Raw genomic sequence first — 18,261 nt, 5'->3', positions numbered from 1 at the left:
AGCGGTACAATTTTCTAATTACATGGCAAAGCTAAAATTCAACTGAGATTTCCTCTTACGTCATTGAACCATGCTATTAAACAGTGCTTTAAAAAGCCGGTTTTTTGTCCAGGAAGTCATTTTGACAGCAGTGCATGAATCCAGCTTTTGTCCCTCACTTATTGTGTGTGTAATGACAAAGTAACTGTAAAAGTAATTGTACCAGCTAACTTATGTGAGCATTGCACTCTACTGGTAGTTGTTATGTATTACAGAAAGAATACTGTGGGCAATTGACACAATGCAGTGTATTTTCAGAGATAAAACACCTAGAAAAACATGTGTGTTGTCCTTGGTAACTTTATGTTGCTACTCAGATATTGGAAATGTCTGAAAAAATGTGTTTTACAGAAATGAGGACTAATTTCTTGGTTTTAGACTCCTTACGTCAGAAGACAGGGGTGTATTTAACAGGTTTGTTACATTCCTAACACATTGTTGACATTATGAAACATTTCCAACACAATCTCTTAAACTTTATTAGCTGCTGCCAGTATAATTTATTTATTAGAACTTCTGATATTTTCAACTGCAGTGACATGCAATAATGCACAATCAAAATTTCAGTAATGCTTGAATGGGGAAAAATAAGCATTTTATGGTATGTATTGCTAATGACAGTTAACAATTAACAATTCTACGGTTTTTTGAGGTAATGGGAACACGCTCAAGTAAGGTATTAATGTCATTTTCAGATCTAAGCTTGAACTTCAGAGAAAAGTAAAAGCAGCATATTTTCTACGAGTTTAGCTGGAATGAGCCCTCAAATGAAAATCTTCCCTTGGCTTCATACACCCTTGGTACACCCCTGGCTCAAATCTTAAAAATATGAGTTTATATTTATAAAAGATGCCTCTATAATGAACAAGGGTTTTTGTGTTGCTCAGCACATTTGATTGTCTATTTTTGCATATATGCCCCAGAATCACACCCAGTGTTGATTACATTAGTAGGGAAAATCTTTCTTTAGTATGATCTAAACAGATCAGTTTCATCTTGAAAACTTTTATTAGGGAGTTCTAACTTTTTTCATATAATGCTATGCTTCTACAGATTTTGGTATAATCTTTAAAAACCTTTTACTCATTACACTGATAGCACATTTGGGTTAAAACTGTTTTGAGCATGCAAAATAAAACAACCAAATAACTACTGACATTAGTGAACACAGACATGAGACCTAGGCAACGTTATGTTATCTGTTACTACAACAGACATCGACCATTAATTTACAATTATGGACCATTGTTATGGAGATTATTTGGAATGCGGGATCTAAAGTTTCCACTCTATAACATTCTGGCTCCCCAGTAAAACTTTTCTTCAGTCTTTAAAGCTATTTGAGAGTCTCTCTGAGACCCTTTAAGAGGCTGGTACTGCAACCTAAAAAAATCCAAACAAAGAAATCCGACCAAAACTCGAACAGGCGGAATTTATTCCGCTCCTCCTATATTCCCATTACCACATTTTTCATTGGCCAGAGCGCGAGTCCGCTGCTTTCCTATTGGTTGGTTAAGCTGCTCTTCTAGAAGTCACTTGGCCTTCCAGTGCTCCGCTGCGTCGGGATCCGGGGACGCAAATCAAGGGAAACAAATCGTCTGACAGAAGAAAAAGTTCATGCTGGAGTTTAGAAACGTCCTTGAAAGACACATGAAGGTAAGAAGTGAAAATGACAAGTGGTTTCTGTTGACTACATGAAGAAAACCTTCGACTTTTGATCGCGCTGGTTGTTTCACGTGAGAGTAGAAAGAAAAGAAGAAAAGATTCACTCGAGCCTAGTGGCCAAATCGTTTGACAAAAAAGTAGTTAGAAGTTTTTCTTCTTACTTTGAAACATTTTATTTCCTTATGAGCCTAGTTTTTACCTCATCAGTCAGATTGCCTGTTGATCTCAGTGGATGCGCGCAAAGATTTTACTTTGCAGCGACTCCAGTTGTTAAATAATCCTTAATTAACTGAGAAGCAGACACATTTATTTTATTTATCGTTTTTATTTTACGAGTAAAGCTGCGTTGAATTAGGTAGAAAGCCGAGTAAGGCAAGATTGTGGCCTGTATAAAAATTGGGTTGGCTAATAAATCCAATTTAGTATCCAGACATGCTGCATCTGTTGGTGAGGGAAAAGGAAAAGCAGCAGACCTCTCCTGCTCTGTTTCCCCTCAGCTGACCCCCCCATCTTACGGCTGCATAGTCTGAGATATTTGTGCAAATGTTTTTTTTTTTTCTTATTCTCTTGTTTCTTTTCAGATAAGTCACTTGAAAAATAAGAAGAAATATTTTTTGTGCACAAATGAACACTGTTAACCACTTTGCTATCTTGATTATTCTTAAAGAAAAGATGTGAGTGCACTCCAGATTGCTTAATGTATTGGCAGGAAGGCTTTTCCTGCCATTCAGCCTGAGCTTAAGAGCTTATAACCTCTTCGAGACTAAAAAGGGGAATAGTTAATGGACTTTGATTGGATTAGGAGAAAGGATTTTCTTTCTTTGCCCCTATATTTTACAACCACCAGCAGCTACACTCAAACCCAGAGTCTGCTTGGTCTTCACATATATATTTCACAGTGAAAGCTGGTTCATGTTTTACAAAGATATTTACGGCTTTACAGGTAATACAAATGGGCTGTTGTCGTCCGACGTGAAGCTTTGCAGGACATGTAGAAGTATTTGTATTTCCCATGCCATCATCTTTGTATATGTCATGGTTAACTGCTCCTCTCTCAGGGAAACAGTTGTGATACGTTAAAAAGTGACGCCAAGCACGATGGCGCATGCAGGCCTTGGCAAGCCCAGACACTTCTCGCAAAACGTGCACAGCACAGACTTCTCACAGTGATTATGGTGGCCTATGAAATTAGCAAGCAGGCCTGTAAAGCAAAAACTAAAGGAGGGCAAGTATATGCTGGAGTTTAATTAGCGTTTTACACTGGTGGTCTAGCCACAGAGTGCTGCTGCAAAGGGGGACTAAAAACTTCTCAAACAGATGCTGCTTGTGGTTTTTCTTCTTCTAGCTTCTGCTCACTGCTTTGCAGAAAAATGTGCTGGATACAGTTAGTTAAGGCACCTTGCAAAAGTATTCATAACCCGTGGCCCTTTTAGATTGTTGTGGTGTTTCAAACACAAACTTTATTGTATTTTTTGATTATGTCGTGGAGTAGAAAGCACGTATTTGGATATAATTTTTATGTAAAAGGAAAAGGACACATTTGTTTCTTTGTATTCAACCCTTAGATCTTTGCTTTACTACCCATAAATGAAACAAGACCTATAGTAACCCCAAATGAGCTGCAGGGATCCACTGCTCAAGTGGACAGCTATTATAGAAGAAAAACTAAATCCACTGCTGAAAGAAAGTTATGAGAAATTAATTTTGGAGCTGACTACAATCCATAAAGGGAAAACACCAAAAACGTAGAAGGATGTGCTCTAGTGAGAACACGATGGATTGTTTTGTCCTATATTTAAAATCATACCATCCCAGTATGGGAATGGTATGATTTTACTTTTCTTAAAAAGGGTTAATTGGGAACAGATAATGTGTGCAGAGTTGATGGGATGATGAACAAAGCTTAATTAAGGGTGATCCTGTAAGAAAACCTGTTGGAGGCTCCCAAAGACTCGATACTGGTTCATAGGTTCATCTTCAAGCAGAACAACAACTCTAAGCAAAGAGTCAGAGCTGGAATGGAATGCTTTACATTTCTGGCAAAGTTTTAGCAACAATTATCTCCTAAAACCAAAAACTCCATAAGTAATAGACAAAATTTTAAAAAAAAGCAAAAGAATTAGACAGAACCAGGCACAAGTTCAGGTGTTATAATGAGCCAGTCAATTTCCAGACCTAAATGCTGATGCAAATCTGTTACAGGACCTTAAAACTTGATGTTCACAGAAGATCTCCATTCAATTTGGCTACACTGTATTTCACAGAGCACTTGGCAAACCGTTTCACTTCTATATGAGCAAATCTGGGACTGACTTATTCCAAACCTTCAACTGTTAAATCTATCAAAATGTGGTTCTGTAAAGTATTGATTTAGTTAGGCTACAAACCAAAACACATCATGAATTTTATTCTGTCATTCTCCCTCCACTTGACCCTTATGTAATATTTTATGTTGGTTTACCATATAATTGCAAGTAAAATATGCTTGAATTTTTAGTTGTAATGTGAAAGGTGAAAATCTTCAGAGTATAAATCCTTTTGTAAGGGACAGTGCTAAGAGGAGATCATTTTGAATATATTTTGACTTTTAGTTCATCATGACTTCTTTTTTCATAAACCTGTGTTAAAACTCAACAACCTCTCCTTTTAGACATCATAAAACTCAGTTATGGTTACCACAGATTGCTCAAAGCAGAATCCTAATCCATTCATGGATCACAGCCTTTAAGCAAACTGGGAGATTTTTCAGATGCTTCAGCCACTTAAATGGTATTTCTGTTATTCCAACAGCAGTGGATGTGTGTTATTAAGTAGTCAGTCAGTCAGTGGGGTGGAGGTCTAACCCACACGATGAGTCTCATAAGAAAATGATGTTTAGTGTAGTAACATGGACAGCTTTGATCTCGTTTCAAAGCGAGGCCCGCATGTTTTTACTTGGGCAGAGTGCGGCTGGATGCTGGAGATGTAGACACCGCGGGGCTTGTCAACAGAACCAACACAGCTGGGAGATTAAAGCACAGAGACTCTACAAAGGGGCTACTTCTCATTTCCAACTCTAAAATAACTGTCACAGCACCCATTAGGGTTTGAACTCTTGGCAAAACAAAAAGATATTTTAAAGTTCTGCGACTTCATCAGTTCGATGACTTTTGGACCTGAATGGGTAAATGAAAGTGGAAAAGTTTGAATCTGATTTGTCTGCAACCAGTATCGGTTGCAGATAGATCAGATTCCACTTGTGGTGTTTTAATTTGGCGAAGCTTAATTTAAGTCTTCCTGTAAACTAAACCTAAAATATCAAGGTTTTGTTTGTCATTTATTAAATAAAATCTTCCTTGCTCTACTTTAGAAAATTACTTCATTGGAAGATAATAACGACATGTCCACTGAAGGCTCATAAATACGTGGAAGAGATTAGATGTCTGCCTCGATGTCTGATTTCTGGGAAGTGGAAAACAAAGGGCTTAATATAAAGAAAAAAAAACTATATACCTGAAAAATTGTTGTACAGTCACAATGAGAAAACTGATGAGAAAGGATTATGGGCTTTTCTGTGTTTCCTGTTTTAGACTTGTTTAATATTTTGCTCAACTGCCATATATGCCTGGTCTAGATCATTTTGTTCTGTCTTTTTTCTCAACAGACCAAAGTGAACATGGAGAGCCTGAGCAAGCCGGAGTTGCTGATGCTCTTTAGCATCCTGGAAGGAGAGCTGCAGGCTCGGGATGTTGTCATTGAAGCTCTAAAGGTAACAATAATTGAATAGTAAAATCCTTCACAGCTCATAATGTATTTTTCCTTTAAATGTCTGTCTCATCATAATCTCACCTAATTAAGTGCCCTGGATGTGAGTACTTGGCATATTGACTAAGCATTCTTTGGATTTTTTTTTTTAGATAAACTTTTTCAGAATATACAGAGCAGAGTGAGGTTTCCTCAACCATGACAGAGAGTAAACAGACATTTTGGCAAAGTGAAATCTTGTGTCTTGCAGTGAGGGGATTGAGCAGCTCTGTAAAAGCCCTGGGGTAGCTTTTTACATGTGGTGGTTTGACTCCAGTTTTCTTCTTTGCGGGAATGGGTCTCTGTAAATTACCATAAGTGATCACCTCCACCTGCAAGTAACCACCATATTCAACATGATAGGAGTTGCATTGTCCAGGTTTGTAGTCCTCCGTGTCAATTGCGGACAAAGGAGGTGATTGAAGGATTTGCTGGGAGTGAAAATTATTGTTCCATGTAAGAGGATTTGGACAACCATTAAGGAGTGTCAAGTTGTCAAAAAGTTATTATCTAAAAACTCAAAACCAGAATCTTGGCTTGTGTTTGCCATAACAGAAAACTGACAGAAAGTGCTGTCATTTCCTGAAGCAGGTTAAAAATGTAACTCCCATAACCATCAAGATAAACTGTTGCATATCTTGATTATGCAGCAGCTTTGAAAAAAGGTGAGATCTGCACTTATGAAACAAGTAAACAATGCCGGAGTCTCAGTTCTCATGATTAACATCCAGGTTTTGCAGCAATTAGAGCAGAGAAAGCGCTGCCGAATGTTTTGTGTTTGTGTCTGCACCTCATTCCTTCACTTCCCCTGTGATCTGACATATAAGGCAAGAGAAGTTATATCTCAGTAGGTATCTGATGACCTAATGTGAGCGAGGGCCAGAGTGAATAAATGGACTTACGTGAACTGGACTTATGTGAACCCTTAGGGAAATACTTTTTGATAAGTATTAATTTACTAAGCTGTTGAAATACAGATACAATGAATGGACAAAAAACCTTTTTCTTGAGTCATGCCAGTTGCACAACTAATTCGTTGAGCTTCATAGAGTTGCAGATGTTTTTATCAGCCTAAACTGATGGATGGAGTCCTACCTTGTATTAAAGGTAGGGTATGTAGGGGAAGGAGAAGGAATTTACTTTGGGTTATATATGAAATTTTGAAAACTCCTGTATTTCGATGTTTCCAATTTCAAACTAAATAAAAATCCAGTATTGGTACCATCATCTGCAATCAGCCTTTGACTCTGTGGAAGAAACAGAAGAATAATGACCTTCAGCTTGTCTTCATTGTTTTTTCTGGTGTCCCTTATCTTCCTTTTTTCTAACTTCATTGATCCTCAGTTTTTTGGCCAGTGTCCTAGTGGAAAATGAAATCAGATCCATAAAGCATGAATTTCTCTGCAATTTACTGGTACGTGGCTGCTCAGACTTTGGTCTTGGTAAAACACAGAGGATCAACGCCAGCAGATTACATGGATCCCCAATTCATTACTGACTGTGGAACCGTCACACTGAACTTCAAGCAACCTTGCTTATCTATTCTTTCTCCAAACTATGAGACCTTTATTTCTCATTGAAAAGCAAAATGTATAGTAAACGAAGGAAGAAACAGCTGATCCTGAGGCTGCAGTCCAATTGTGAATTATCACAATGTTTTCTAATCAGAGGCTCTCACTGTTACTTGTGCACCATCTTTTCACCAAACATTTTTACACTCAACTCTCCGATGATTTTCTTTGATGTAGCACTCTGTGAACAACCAGCTTCTTACCTGTGTGGCGTACTCTACTCATGAAGTGTATCAGTGACTGTCTGCTTTAGGGCAAAGTCAAAAATGTTTCACATGATTGTGCAGTCCATAACATGGCAAATACCATAACATGGTATTTCTATACAGGTTTTCTAAATTGCCTTATGTCATATTCTAATTTTTTACGATACTGAATTTTTGGATTTCATTATCTTCAATCCATAAATCATCATAATTAACATAATTAAAGGCTGGAAGTACATCCCTCAGACACGACTCCAGTGTGGGACAACAAAACACATTTCTGTTCTATTCTATGTTTTTGTAATAAATGGACGTTTTGGATTTACATTTGAAAATAAATAAATTTTTCAGTGGTAGTCTATTTTATTAAGATTTTCCCATTATTCCCAAAAAGTATCAATGATTTTGATAATCATTTCAGTTTTTAGCAACATCCTCAAGTTGAAATTTATATTTTTGTATATTAAATGATATTTGAAAATAAGATAAAATATCATTGAAAAGCATTGCATTTAACTTCATGTAGACTTATCAAAAGATGTTAACACACCAAACAACTGTATGAGAAGTTGGTCTAGGCATGCTTATCTGAGTCATTGTGGATGTGTCATATCCTTGTCAGTATCACATGAGAAATATTTAAAATAAACATAGATCACTATGGTAGTAACACAGTGTAGGATAGATTTATTTTTAGTAAATTTGTCATCAAACTCATTTGTGTGTGTTTTCATTTACAGCCCTTTTCTCTATCTGGCTAAAAAAATAAAACCCACAAGTTTTTATCTACACATTATCAGTGCTTTTTCCCATGGTGAAGTGTGGGATATGAGATATGAACCAATATGAGTTTTGCCTTTCTGCTTTTTTTGTAGCTTTTTTCTTTTGACGGTTCTCTAAATTTAATTGTGCAGAGCTATCAATGGCATTCTAACTATCTGCTGTGTCCCCCCCCCCTGTGACTCACTTCTACAGCTGCTTTACAAAGTGTGACTTTCAAGAGGAAGGAAGTGTTTGGCAATGCTTATATTTGGCACTCAAAACTCTGTGGTGATCCAGCAGTCATTTTGGTTTTGGGAAAAAATAACTTTTTAGGTCCAAATGAGACTCAAAAATGAAAATGAGCCTTTAATTAACCGTCAAATTCTCATGGTGTGGTTGACTGCAGTTTCCAAGCAGAGCTACTTCAAATAGCTTTGCCGTCTGTTTTGCTGAAAAGCTAGTGTTGAAGTAGAAATACGAATTGTGTGTCTAGGTCTGAGATTCATCTGCTGATTAGATTGAGTGTCATCAATGAGAAATTAATTGCCTTTTTATCTGGAGTTGCTACTACACAGCAGTTTAGCCTTTCTCCTGCAGAGAATACAAAATACAAACACTGGCATGAGGGACTATTTATCAGCTTGAAAAAACAGCTACTGCAATATCTTGGACTGTAGACTATAAATGCATCCTGGTCAGCCTCTCTTTTTGTTTTACACAGATCTTGTTCCCACCGTTTCACATCTGAAGGATTCCAGGCATGTGTCGGCAAAAGATAAGCTGGAAACGGTACAGCTGTGGCTTGCCATATACAGACACGCCGATGTTGCCAAGAACTGAAGCCAACAAACAAAGCATGAATAATGAGGCTAGACTGTGATGCAGAACTGAAAGCGTATGGGTGTTTTACTGTATGATGTAATAAAATTATAATCGTGAATGCTAAGTGTTAGGTGGCATTGGGGAAAGTTTCCTGAAACCAGTGTTTTGTTTTTTTTATGCCTGAGCACCACTTTCTGAAAATGGAGGGTTCGTGTGAAGAAAATGCAGCATTTCTTTGTGTTGTTTAGCTGCACAGCTATCTTTGCACTGAAGGAGAACTGAGAAAGGTGACAGGAGAAGTACAGTAGGGTTTGCGAAGATATTTAAAAAATAGTTAGCTCTAACTGTAAAGTGACACATTAGACAGTCACTACCAGGAAGAAGGAGTAGCCTGTTGCCAGGTTACTTGACTTTAGGAATAACAGTCCTGTATTAAACTTTCATCAGTGACACTGAACCATTATTAGCTAATTTTTTTGTATAAGTCAACATTTGCATTTTAACATCTAGGAGTCCTGCCCTGAATAGCACGTAATCCAGTTACTGAGGTTCTGAGTGGTCATGTGGCTTTCTTTAATGCTCACATGTGAGAGGCATTTTTGAATACTCCTGGGTGCAGTGTGTTTTCCTGCTTCACCCCTCTCTGCCGTTTGAGCCGCCTTCACACCATCCTTGACAGACCAGTTCAAAAACGGCAGCAAAGCCTCCGGGCCGTGCTCTGCTCTTCCTGTGCTGAATGAGCCAATACTGATGATGTAGGAAATGACAAGCCTAAACCTTCTGATCTGTCTTGAACTTTGGTTATATGTCAGCGCTAATTCATCATCCCTCCCTGCACTTCCCATTAATCACCAGAGCTCACATAGCTTCACTGAGTTTCTGGTAATTCATTTTAATCTGATTTGACTGGACCTTTTAAGTTTCAAAGCAAAAGTCATAAAGCAGGGTTTTGGCTCAAGTTTACATCTCATTTGATTTACAGAACAGCAGCACCCCTGATAAAGATGTGTGCAAAACCCTTAAATGTGGGACATTATGTAAAATAGAATTTTCTTTAGCTATTTGTTATGTTATAATGCAACTTCATCATTAAAAAGATATTTAGAGTGTTGCTTTAATTATTTTCAAACATGTTTGAGGAAACCTTGAATTTCCCATGGCAGCCATACAGGGTTGCCTTAGTGCTTGCTTTCACAAAGTGCTGCCTACAAGCCAAAAGCTGCAGTCTCCAAGTTGAACTTCTGAACCTTCTCTGCTAAGCTCCTCCAGACTAGCGGCGGCAGCAATTAGCAAACACCTGGTAGAACTGGCATCTGCTGAGCACTTCTCAGTCACAATGTGCACTCTAAATTTTTTATAATTTAATGAAGGCACTGATACAAGTGGGTTTTGTTCTATAGTGACACATCCACATTAAGTCAAATTATTTTTTAGTGTGTCATTTTAATTCCTCACCGACTCCTGGCATAATTGTGTTTTCAGCTAATGAATTGCAGTGAAGTCTAGAGGATTGTGTAGAATGAGTCCACCGTAAACAATCCTTTATTAAAGAGAGAAAAAAGTAGGTTGGTGGGTAAAAAACATTCAGTTAAAGAACTGAGAGGGTAAATATTACAATGCAGAAATGTATCTAAATTCTTCTTGACTTAAGGTTAATTTCTAATGTCAGCCTGGTATCATTCTTTTGGAACTCTGCGATTCCCTCTGTCAAGCAGGATATAGTGTTTTCTCTAATCTCCTGATCCTGCTTTGTTGAAATCTCACCAAGATATAGCTCTTCTGCTGGCCTAAACCATCTTTCTCTCCTCACTCACACGCCAGCCCCCCCTTTTCACAGTGGGCCTAAAGGCATCTGCTGAACTTGAAAAGTCTCGCCGCCATTATCTCTTTTTTTGTCATGAATTAAACAGACAGCAGGTCTACCTTGGACAAAGGCCAGTGCGGAGCAGCTGTCCTGCTAAAGATAGACAGACTCACACCATCTGTTGCTCCTTCCTCCACTCAGCACCATTTTTCTTGTGTTTTTGAAGTGTTTCCTCTCTCTGTTCCTCCTCCATTATCTGCTGTTTTAGATCTGTTAAGTCATTTGAGATGGTGATCATGCCGTGCAGAATGCAGAATTTTATTTCCTGTTTTAATGAAAGCAAAGCAACAGCAGTTTCTGTTAACTTCAAGTGATAACTGGATTTTTTAAATTATCAAATAAAATTCACTTGGAAGAGGTTAATAAGTATGTCATGCAGTTTTGCAGTCTGAAGATTTTGATTAATCTGGCAACTACTAATTTATTTAGTAGCTTCTCGGACACTTTCAGTGTAATGCATAATGTCAGCACTAAACAGATTCATAAAGTTGTGTGAATTATTATTCTAAAACAACTCCATTGATGTAATCGTTGTGGATAAAACTGTGCTGAACACGGGTTAGATATCAGTCACAGAAATTGCTAAAACTCAGTCCGAGATGAGTTAATTGAAATTTCCCAACACTGGGAAAACAACCTGATTAAGCTATTTGCAGGTAATAAATGCATTAAAAAACTTGAGTTTTTAATGCACTCTCATGCTAAATGCAGATTTGATTCTAACATAGCACCACTACTAATAAGCACTTGGCGTCTCTCTGTGCTGATATATTTTGACAACATTTAAGTTATGAATTATGCATGAAATAGCCACCTATACTTATGCATATTAGTATAGATTACAGCAAAAGCAAATAACATTACATCATAAAACACTATTTTAAATTATTGAGCTATTTGTGTTATGGAGTTGCATGAAAAATACACCATCTAATGAAAGCCTGTAAAACATTTTAGTGATAAAAAATTTTAGTAATAAGGGGAAAAAACTGTCATGCTGGTTGAATTTTGGGAAAAGCACAGAGGTTTTACACAAGGAAGAATTTTCTCCCAGCAGCTATCAGACTTTCTATCACAGAACCTAATTTAGTTGCTTAAATACCTGCGTTATATTCTTGTAAATATTCTGTTATTGCATCAAATACAACACGCCTGTAGTATTATTTTTAATTATCTTTTTCACTTGTACATTTCTTAGAATTTACATATGATGTTTTCCTTGACTGTAGTTTAGATTTTTATCATATCACAGTTTGTCTTTGTAATTCCTAATCTATTCAGTGAGGTGCTAATTTCTAGTTAAATTAAATGTCTAAATTGTGCTTAAAATCATGCAGATGCTTTTTGAAATGCAGAATAAAACCTTGTAATACAAAACATTCCAACAGATGTTGGAATGGATAAGATTGTGAGCACACAGACAACACCCAGCAACTTGAGCCAAGTCTACTTGCTAACTACGCGCATAAACAATATACAAGTATTTCTTTTTTTTATTTGGATTTAATTACAGGCTGGTTTAGCATGCTTGTAAAACACTATCTAAGGATTTTACAATCACATGCACTACAATTAGAATGACTCACTTAAAATGGCTAATTGTTACACCATTTTTTTATTTTTTTACAATTTTTAGCATCACTTTTGAATGTAGAAACGTCATTCTGATGTGATTCCACCTGACAGATGTTCTTAAAAGTTTAGGAGAAACCTTCTACATGACCTGCAGTTCTCTGTTAATTTAAACAATGAAACCCTAAAACATTTTTCCAATGAGTGTGGCTGAAGAGAAGACAACATTGACCTGACACAGAAATAGGTGCACGTTACTCCCATTTCCTGAACTTTAAAGGCGTTTTTTTTTGTGTGTAAATATTTAGTAGTGCCATCTGCTTTGTGAATCCAGTGCAGAGATTAAGTAAAGTGTGAGCAAAACATCTGCTAAAAAGGAAGAGATTGCAACGCTTTGTGGATTTCCTCCAGCATGTGTTTAAAAGTTTACATATGCAGTTTAAATCTTCCCTCTGGGTCTGAGATACAAGAGCCTAAGAGTAGAATCACACAGCATGACCGAGTTACTAAATCTCTGCAAATAAAAGTCTGACTCCTCTTTTTGTCTTCTCCTCAGGCCCAATGTAAGGAGCTGTTCATCCAGGAGCGCTATGGTAGGTACAACCTCAGTGACCCCTTCCACGCCTTGCAGAGAGACAATGAAATTGTTGGGGGCCCAAATAAGGAACCTGGTCACTCCTCCCCCACCTCCAACCCTCTGGTGGTTCTCAAACTGGTGGTGAGCCACTGCAGGAAGATGCAAGAGAAGATGCTGGCCCAGCTGGCTGCAGCTGAGAGCAGGCACAGGAGGGTGAGCTCCAATACTTGGTATTTTAAGAGATTCAAACCAAGTAACTGATGTAAAAACTAAAACAAATAGAGCACTGGTGGTTATTTCTATTTCAAACAAAAATCTGTGTGAAAGCAGTGTAAGCTTATGTGTGATGTGATAATGGATTTGTTTCCCACACAAATAAAAAGATTGATGAACCTGTTCATTTAACTGCAACATTTTCAAATCTATTAAATTAAATCTCACTTCCATCACAGTCTGTTGGGTTTTTAGGAACATGATTAAATACACATTTATGTTTTCAGCACACACATTCAAAAGGTGTTCATAACAGGCTGAGTGAAACAGAATAAAATATTCATTTTGGATTCAAAACCTAACTTGAGTAAATGGCAGATATTTTTATTTAGTATCTGGGGCACTTGCACTTCATAATATATACAGTGTTTTGAAGCAAGATCAATTTTACTTTTTGATGCAGTCAACCAAACTCACTGGCAGGCATGGGCTAAAATCCTAAAACCTTTTGTCAAACCTTTGCTTTTAAGCCTTTACTGCCTGAATTTATTTACAGTGGTATACAAAACATTATTTGTCTTTTTAACACCAAACTGATTATAAATTAATTAGAGATTGTTAATGTGTATATCATACACATTAATAATTCCTTCTCATTTTAAGTAGGAAAATGAGTAAAATTAGGTTTAATTGTGTATAACACAATCATGTGTATAGCCAATCATTAGATGGCAGCACAGGTTTTCCAATACAATCCTGGGTTCAGATGCATTAACAAATATCAGTGGTTCATATATGTCACTTCAGCTATGTGATGGTTTGTGGGAAATTTGTGACACTAATGTACCAGGTATTAATGAGATGTCAGAGAGACACAAATGGAGTGACCAGAAATAGCTCAGGCTATGTGGAGCATGTAGGAGAGCTGTGTCCCTACATGTTGCTGTGAACTTCCTGCCAGTCAGTTGACAAATTCAGATGTAAATGTTTCCAGCTGCAAAAAATAAAAGGAACTATGTAGCATTCCTCTTAAAGTTCTGCTATTTCAAACCAAAGGTTTATTAGTTTACTGACATGTCTGTTAAGCAGCAAACTGCAGGCTAGCTACCTCAGGAGATAGCCCAACTACTGTAATTAACCAGTGAAACTTAACTGAACGTTTATAATTTTGTGTAATAAAACCTGCTCAGACTTTTATTTTAGCAAATATTTATTCTCAGTTTAAAGTACCGGTAATCCCTGGTATCCAAATAAAAAATAATATTCTTTATATCTTGATTAATAAATGGGTTAATTAGCAGTTGTAAAAAATAATTGTACTGTTCCATATTAACGAAAAGTAATTAGATTATTTTAAGGTTTTTTGAAAGCGTTTACAACAACAGGTTTTGAGAAACAGGTTTCATATCTTGAGAATATTAAATTGCCCCATAACAGGGACCTACAACCTTTACAATCCAAAGAGCCATTTTTGCCCTCAGTCCAGCTTCGTAAAACTCATTTCGAGCCACAAATGTTACCTGACCTTTGAAGAAGGACATCTCATAATTTTTGATGAGTTTCTACAGTAGGACATTTCAATCAATGTTACTCAGTTATTATATAATAGAACAAAATTTAAAAATCTGTAAAAAACTTGCATTCGTTATATTCCTCTTTAAAAACATTAGTCTATAATTTATCAATTTTATCCAAAGTTATGAAGAGCCGTGTGGAAGGTACAACGAGTCACTCTGCAACTCTGGAGCCACAAGACGTAGATGCCTAGTTCAGGATGACTTTTTGTTCTATTTTGTGTTTGCTTTAGGTTATTGCAGACCTGGAGGAGGAAAAGAGGAGGCATGCTGAGGACACAGCAGAGGGAGATGATGTCACCTACATCCTGGAAAAGGAGAGAGAGCGCTTACAACAACAGGTGCTTTGTTTCAAAGACATTTGCCTCAGCCAGAAACTGAATGACTGACTGAATTTTTTACAATATGAGCTGGGTTATAGACAGGAAACAAAATGTCTTCCAACTAATGACTGTTTCTTGATGGCATGAAACTGTCTTCGCTTGCAGCTGGAATTTGAGCGGAGTCAGGTCCGCCGTCTGGAAAAGGAGCAGAGACGGATTACTGAGCAGCTCGAAGAAGAACGGGCTCAGCACAAGCAGCTCTCCTGTGCTCTGGCTAAAGAGTGCAAGTGGGCGAGTGCCAGGGCTCTGGAGGAGGGTCACCGCCTGACGGAGCTGAACCGCAAACTTGACAAGGTCCTAACATTTTGAATCCAAGTACCTCATCCTTTTGATTCTGTTATAAACAGTTGGCTTTATATAATTAGGAAAAAGATGCCTGTCAGACTCTGCAAAAGGAGCTGGACGAGGAAAGGATGCGAGCCCTGAGGATGGAGGCAAGGGTGGAGGAGCAGCTTGCTGAGTTCGACACAGAACGGGAACAGCTTCGCTCGCGGCTGAAGAAGGAAGAAGCTCATTGCTCCGATCTACAACAACAGGTGTGAACACTTTGACAAACTGTACCTTGTGGTGGAGTACTTTCATTAAATTACTTCATCTCATGCAATGAATTTAATTTATGATAAGGTGGAAGAGCTGAAGAGGAAGCTGGAAGAAGTGCAAGAAGTCTTTGCCTCTTCAAATGAGGCAACAGGAAGAGATCGGGTTAGAAAGGTTCCTGCAGGAAGCTTATCAGTGGACAGCATTAAGGTTGAGGACATTGAAGAAGACCATGCATCTGAACAGCCAAAGCCTCGATCTTACTGTCCAGGGGAGGCCAATGGGTTTCATATATCAAGCATACATGCAGAGAAGACGTCCTGTCAGAATGGAAATGAGACGCAAACATCGCTTTCTTACTCCGGTGCAGTGTTTACGCCTCAGTCTCGTTCCTCGCCATGCACTTCGCCTGTTCTTGCCAAACGCACCACAGGCAGTGTGAGCCAGGGAGGATACCAGTCTCCATATCAGGCTGGGATCAACCAGCGTTTCCATGCTGCGTGGCACAAGTTCCAGAGTTCCTTTGAGCCGGATTCACAATTCCAGCCTGCTCAACCTGTCCCCTTGCTCTCACCAAAAGAGCTCTCCCCTGTGACCAGCAGCTCGTCTCCTGAGGCCAGCCCAGTCAAGCAAATGGCCCGGAGCACAGTCACTCAGGTTCTGTCCCGGTTTACCTCCGTCCAGCAGAGCGGGTCGATGAAACAGGGCACACCAAATAACTCCCCGTTTGGTACAGACTACCGTAGCCTTGCAGCACCCCTGTCTCCTGCCACTGGGAGGGCCACAGGGGCAGTTCCACAGGGGGTCCGATCACCAACCATCTCCAGGGTGGAAAGGGGAAACCCCCCGCCTATTCCTCCAAAGAAACCCGGTCTGGCCCAGGCTCCGCTTTCTCCAGCAGCCGTTCCAAAATCTGGCAGCCATTTCTCAGAGAGCCCCCTGTCCGGTAGCTGTGGCCTCAGCTCAAACCAGGAGGGCGTCAAAGAACTCGACATGGTGGTTTCATCAAATTAACCCATTGTTCAGCCTTCAGATACTTAATTGCGGGATCATCTAATGGTTATAACTGAGACTTACACAAGTCAGAATTTATATTAGTTCTTTAACAAAAATCCCTCTCATATTGTTATATGTATTTATTAAATGTAGTTTAAACATCAACAGAGGCACCATTTTAGGTGGCAATAAAGAAGTAAAGTCTAACATCTAAAAAAAAAGTACATCCACACTAATGAGCTCTCATTCGATCCCCGTACATGAGTCTGAAGTGTTTTGCTGGTTAATGTATAAAAAAAAATCATCATTGAATACTACAAGTTTTACAGACGTTTATGTGCTACCAAGTCTTATTTTATTGTACAGTCTTAGTATTAAAAGTTATGAATGTTTCAGAGTCTATTAATCATACATGACATCTACATTGATTCTTTGATATTCTCTTTGCGTAGTGATGTTTATCAAAGAGAATGATTACATGCAGTTACTGTTGGAAGAGATTTTAAAGTTGAATGTTATGCCTTTGTCATTAGCGGAATCCTGCATTACTTAACTATAAACCTTTGCTATAATTAGTATCAGGGTTCTTCTGCCATGTTGATTATTTCTGCCTTTATCACATGCTTTACATGCTGGTTGAAAAGTGACATATTTAATAAACTACTCTCAAAGTTAAAGTGTGTATGTTGTAATTGACAACCTTATAAGGTTTGTGTATATTCCATAAAACAACAACAGTCTGATGTGTTAAACCATTATGGCCTCTTTTGTACAGAATTTATAAGTACTTTAATTCTTTACCTGGGCATTGGAGTTGTGATGGCCTGATGATTGGTCCACTGGGTCTGTCCTTATGACAGCTGGGATAGACGCTGAATCTGGAAGTTAGGAAACATTGAATAGGACAAAGTGGGCAATAAAAATAAATTAATGTGTTATTTTTTTTCTATTTTTAAGGTGGAACAAGTTGCTTATCTCTTTAATGACTATTAGCAATAGTTGCAAAGTTGCACTGTCCTTGAAATTCCGCCAGAGGCCACTGTTTCATATGTTTTTGTTCGGTTGACTTTTTTCATCATAATGCAACACTATTCCTTTAGTTTTCTTAGAATTACATTTTACTTATATTTTACATATTTACATGACATGTTATTTTACAAAGAATTCAGTATGTATACTGAGTTGTTTGTCTTGATCCAATGAGTTTTACTCTTAACATAAGCTGGAGAGTAATACACTCAACAAAAATATAAATGCAACACTTTTATTTTTGCTCTCATTTTTCATGAGATGGACTCAAAGATCTAAAATTCATTCCATCCATCCATCCATCCATCCATTTTCTGGTCACCCTTGTCCCTAATGGGGTCGGGAGGGTTGCTGGTGCCCATCTCCAGCTACGTTCCGGGCGAGAGGCGGGGTACACCCTGGACAGGTCGCCAGTCTGTCGCAGGGCAACACAGAGACATACAGGACAAACAACCATGCACACACACACTCACACCTAGGGAGAATTTAGAGAAACCAATTGACCTGACAGTCATGTTTTTGGACTATGGGAGGAAGCCGGAGTACCCGGAGAGAACCCACGCATGCACAGGGAGAACATGCAAACTCCATGCAGAAAGACCCCGGCCGGGAATCGAACCCAGGACCTTCTTGCTGCAAGGCAACAGTGCTACCAACTGCGCCACTGT

General features: G+C 38.3%; 1 protein-coding gene across 1 annotated transcript; it reads left to right on the top strand.

Moving 5' to 3' along the window:
* Positions 1-1,562: 1,562 nt before the first annotated feature.
* On the top strand, positions 1,563-17,241 carry cttnbp2nla (CTTNBP2 N-terminal like a). Its single transcript, XM_028003895.1, has 7 exons — positions 1,563-1,695; positions 5,348-5,452; positions 12,841-13,074; positions 14,882-14,989; positions 15,137-15,325; positions 15,397-15,567; positions 15,656-17,241. The coding sequence occupies exons 1-7, from the start codon at positions 1,657-1,659 to the stop codon at positions 16,580-16,582; spliced, it is 1,773 nt and encodes a 590-aa protein (XP_027859696.1). The 5' UTR covers positions 1,563-1,656; the 3' UTR covers positions 16,583-17,241.
* The last annotated feature ends 1,020 nt before the right edge of the window (positions 17,242-18,261 follow it).

This window comes from Xiphophorus couchianus, chromosome 20 (assembly GCF_001444195.1).
Source record: "Xiphophorus couchianus chromosome 20, X_couchianus-1.0, whole genome shotgun sequence".
NCBI classification, from domain to species: Eukaryota; Metazoa; Chordata; class Actinopteri; order Cyprinodontiformes; family Poeciliidae; genus Xiphophorus; species Xiphophorus couchianus.
The sequence above is the reverse complement of the archived record's forward strand: the minus strand, read 5'-3'. Positions and strand labels throughout refer to the sequence as shown.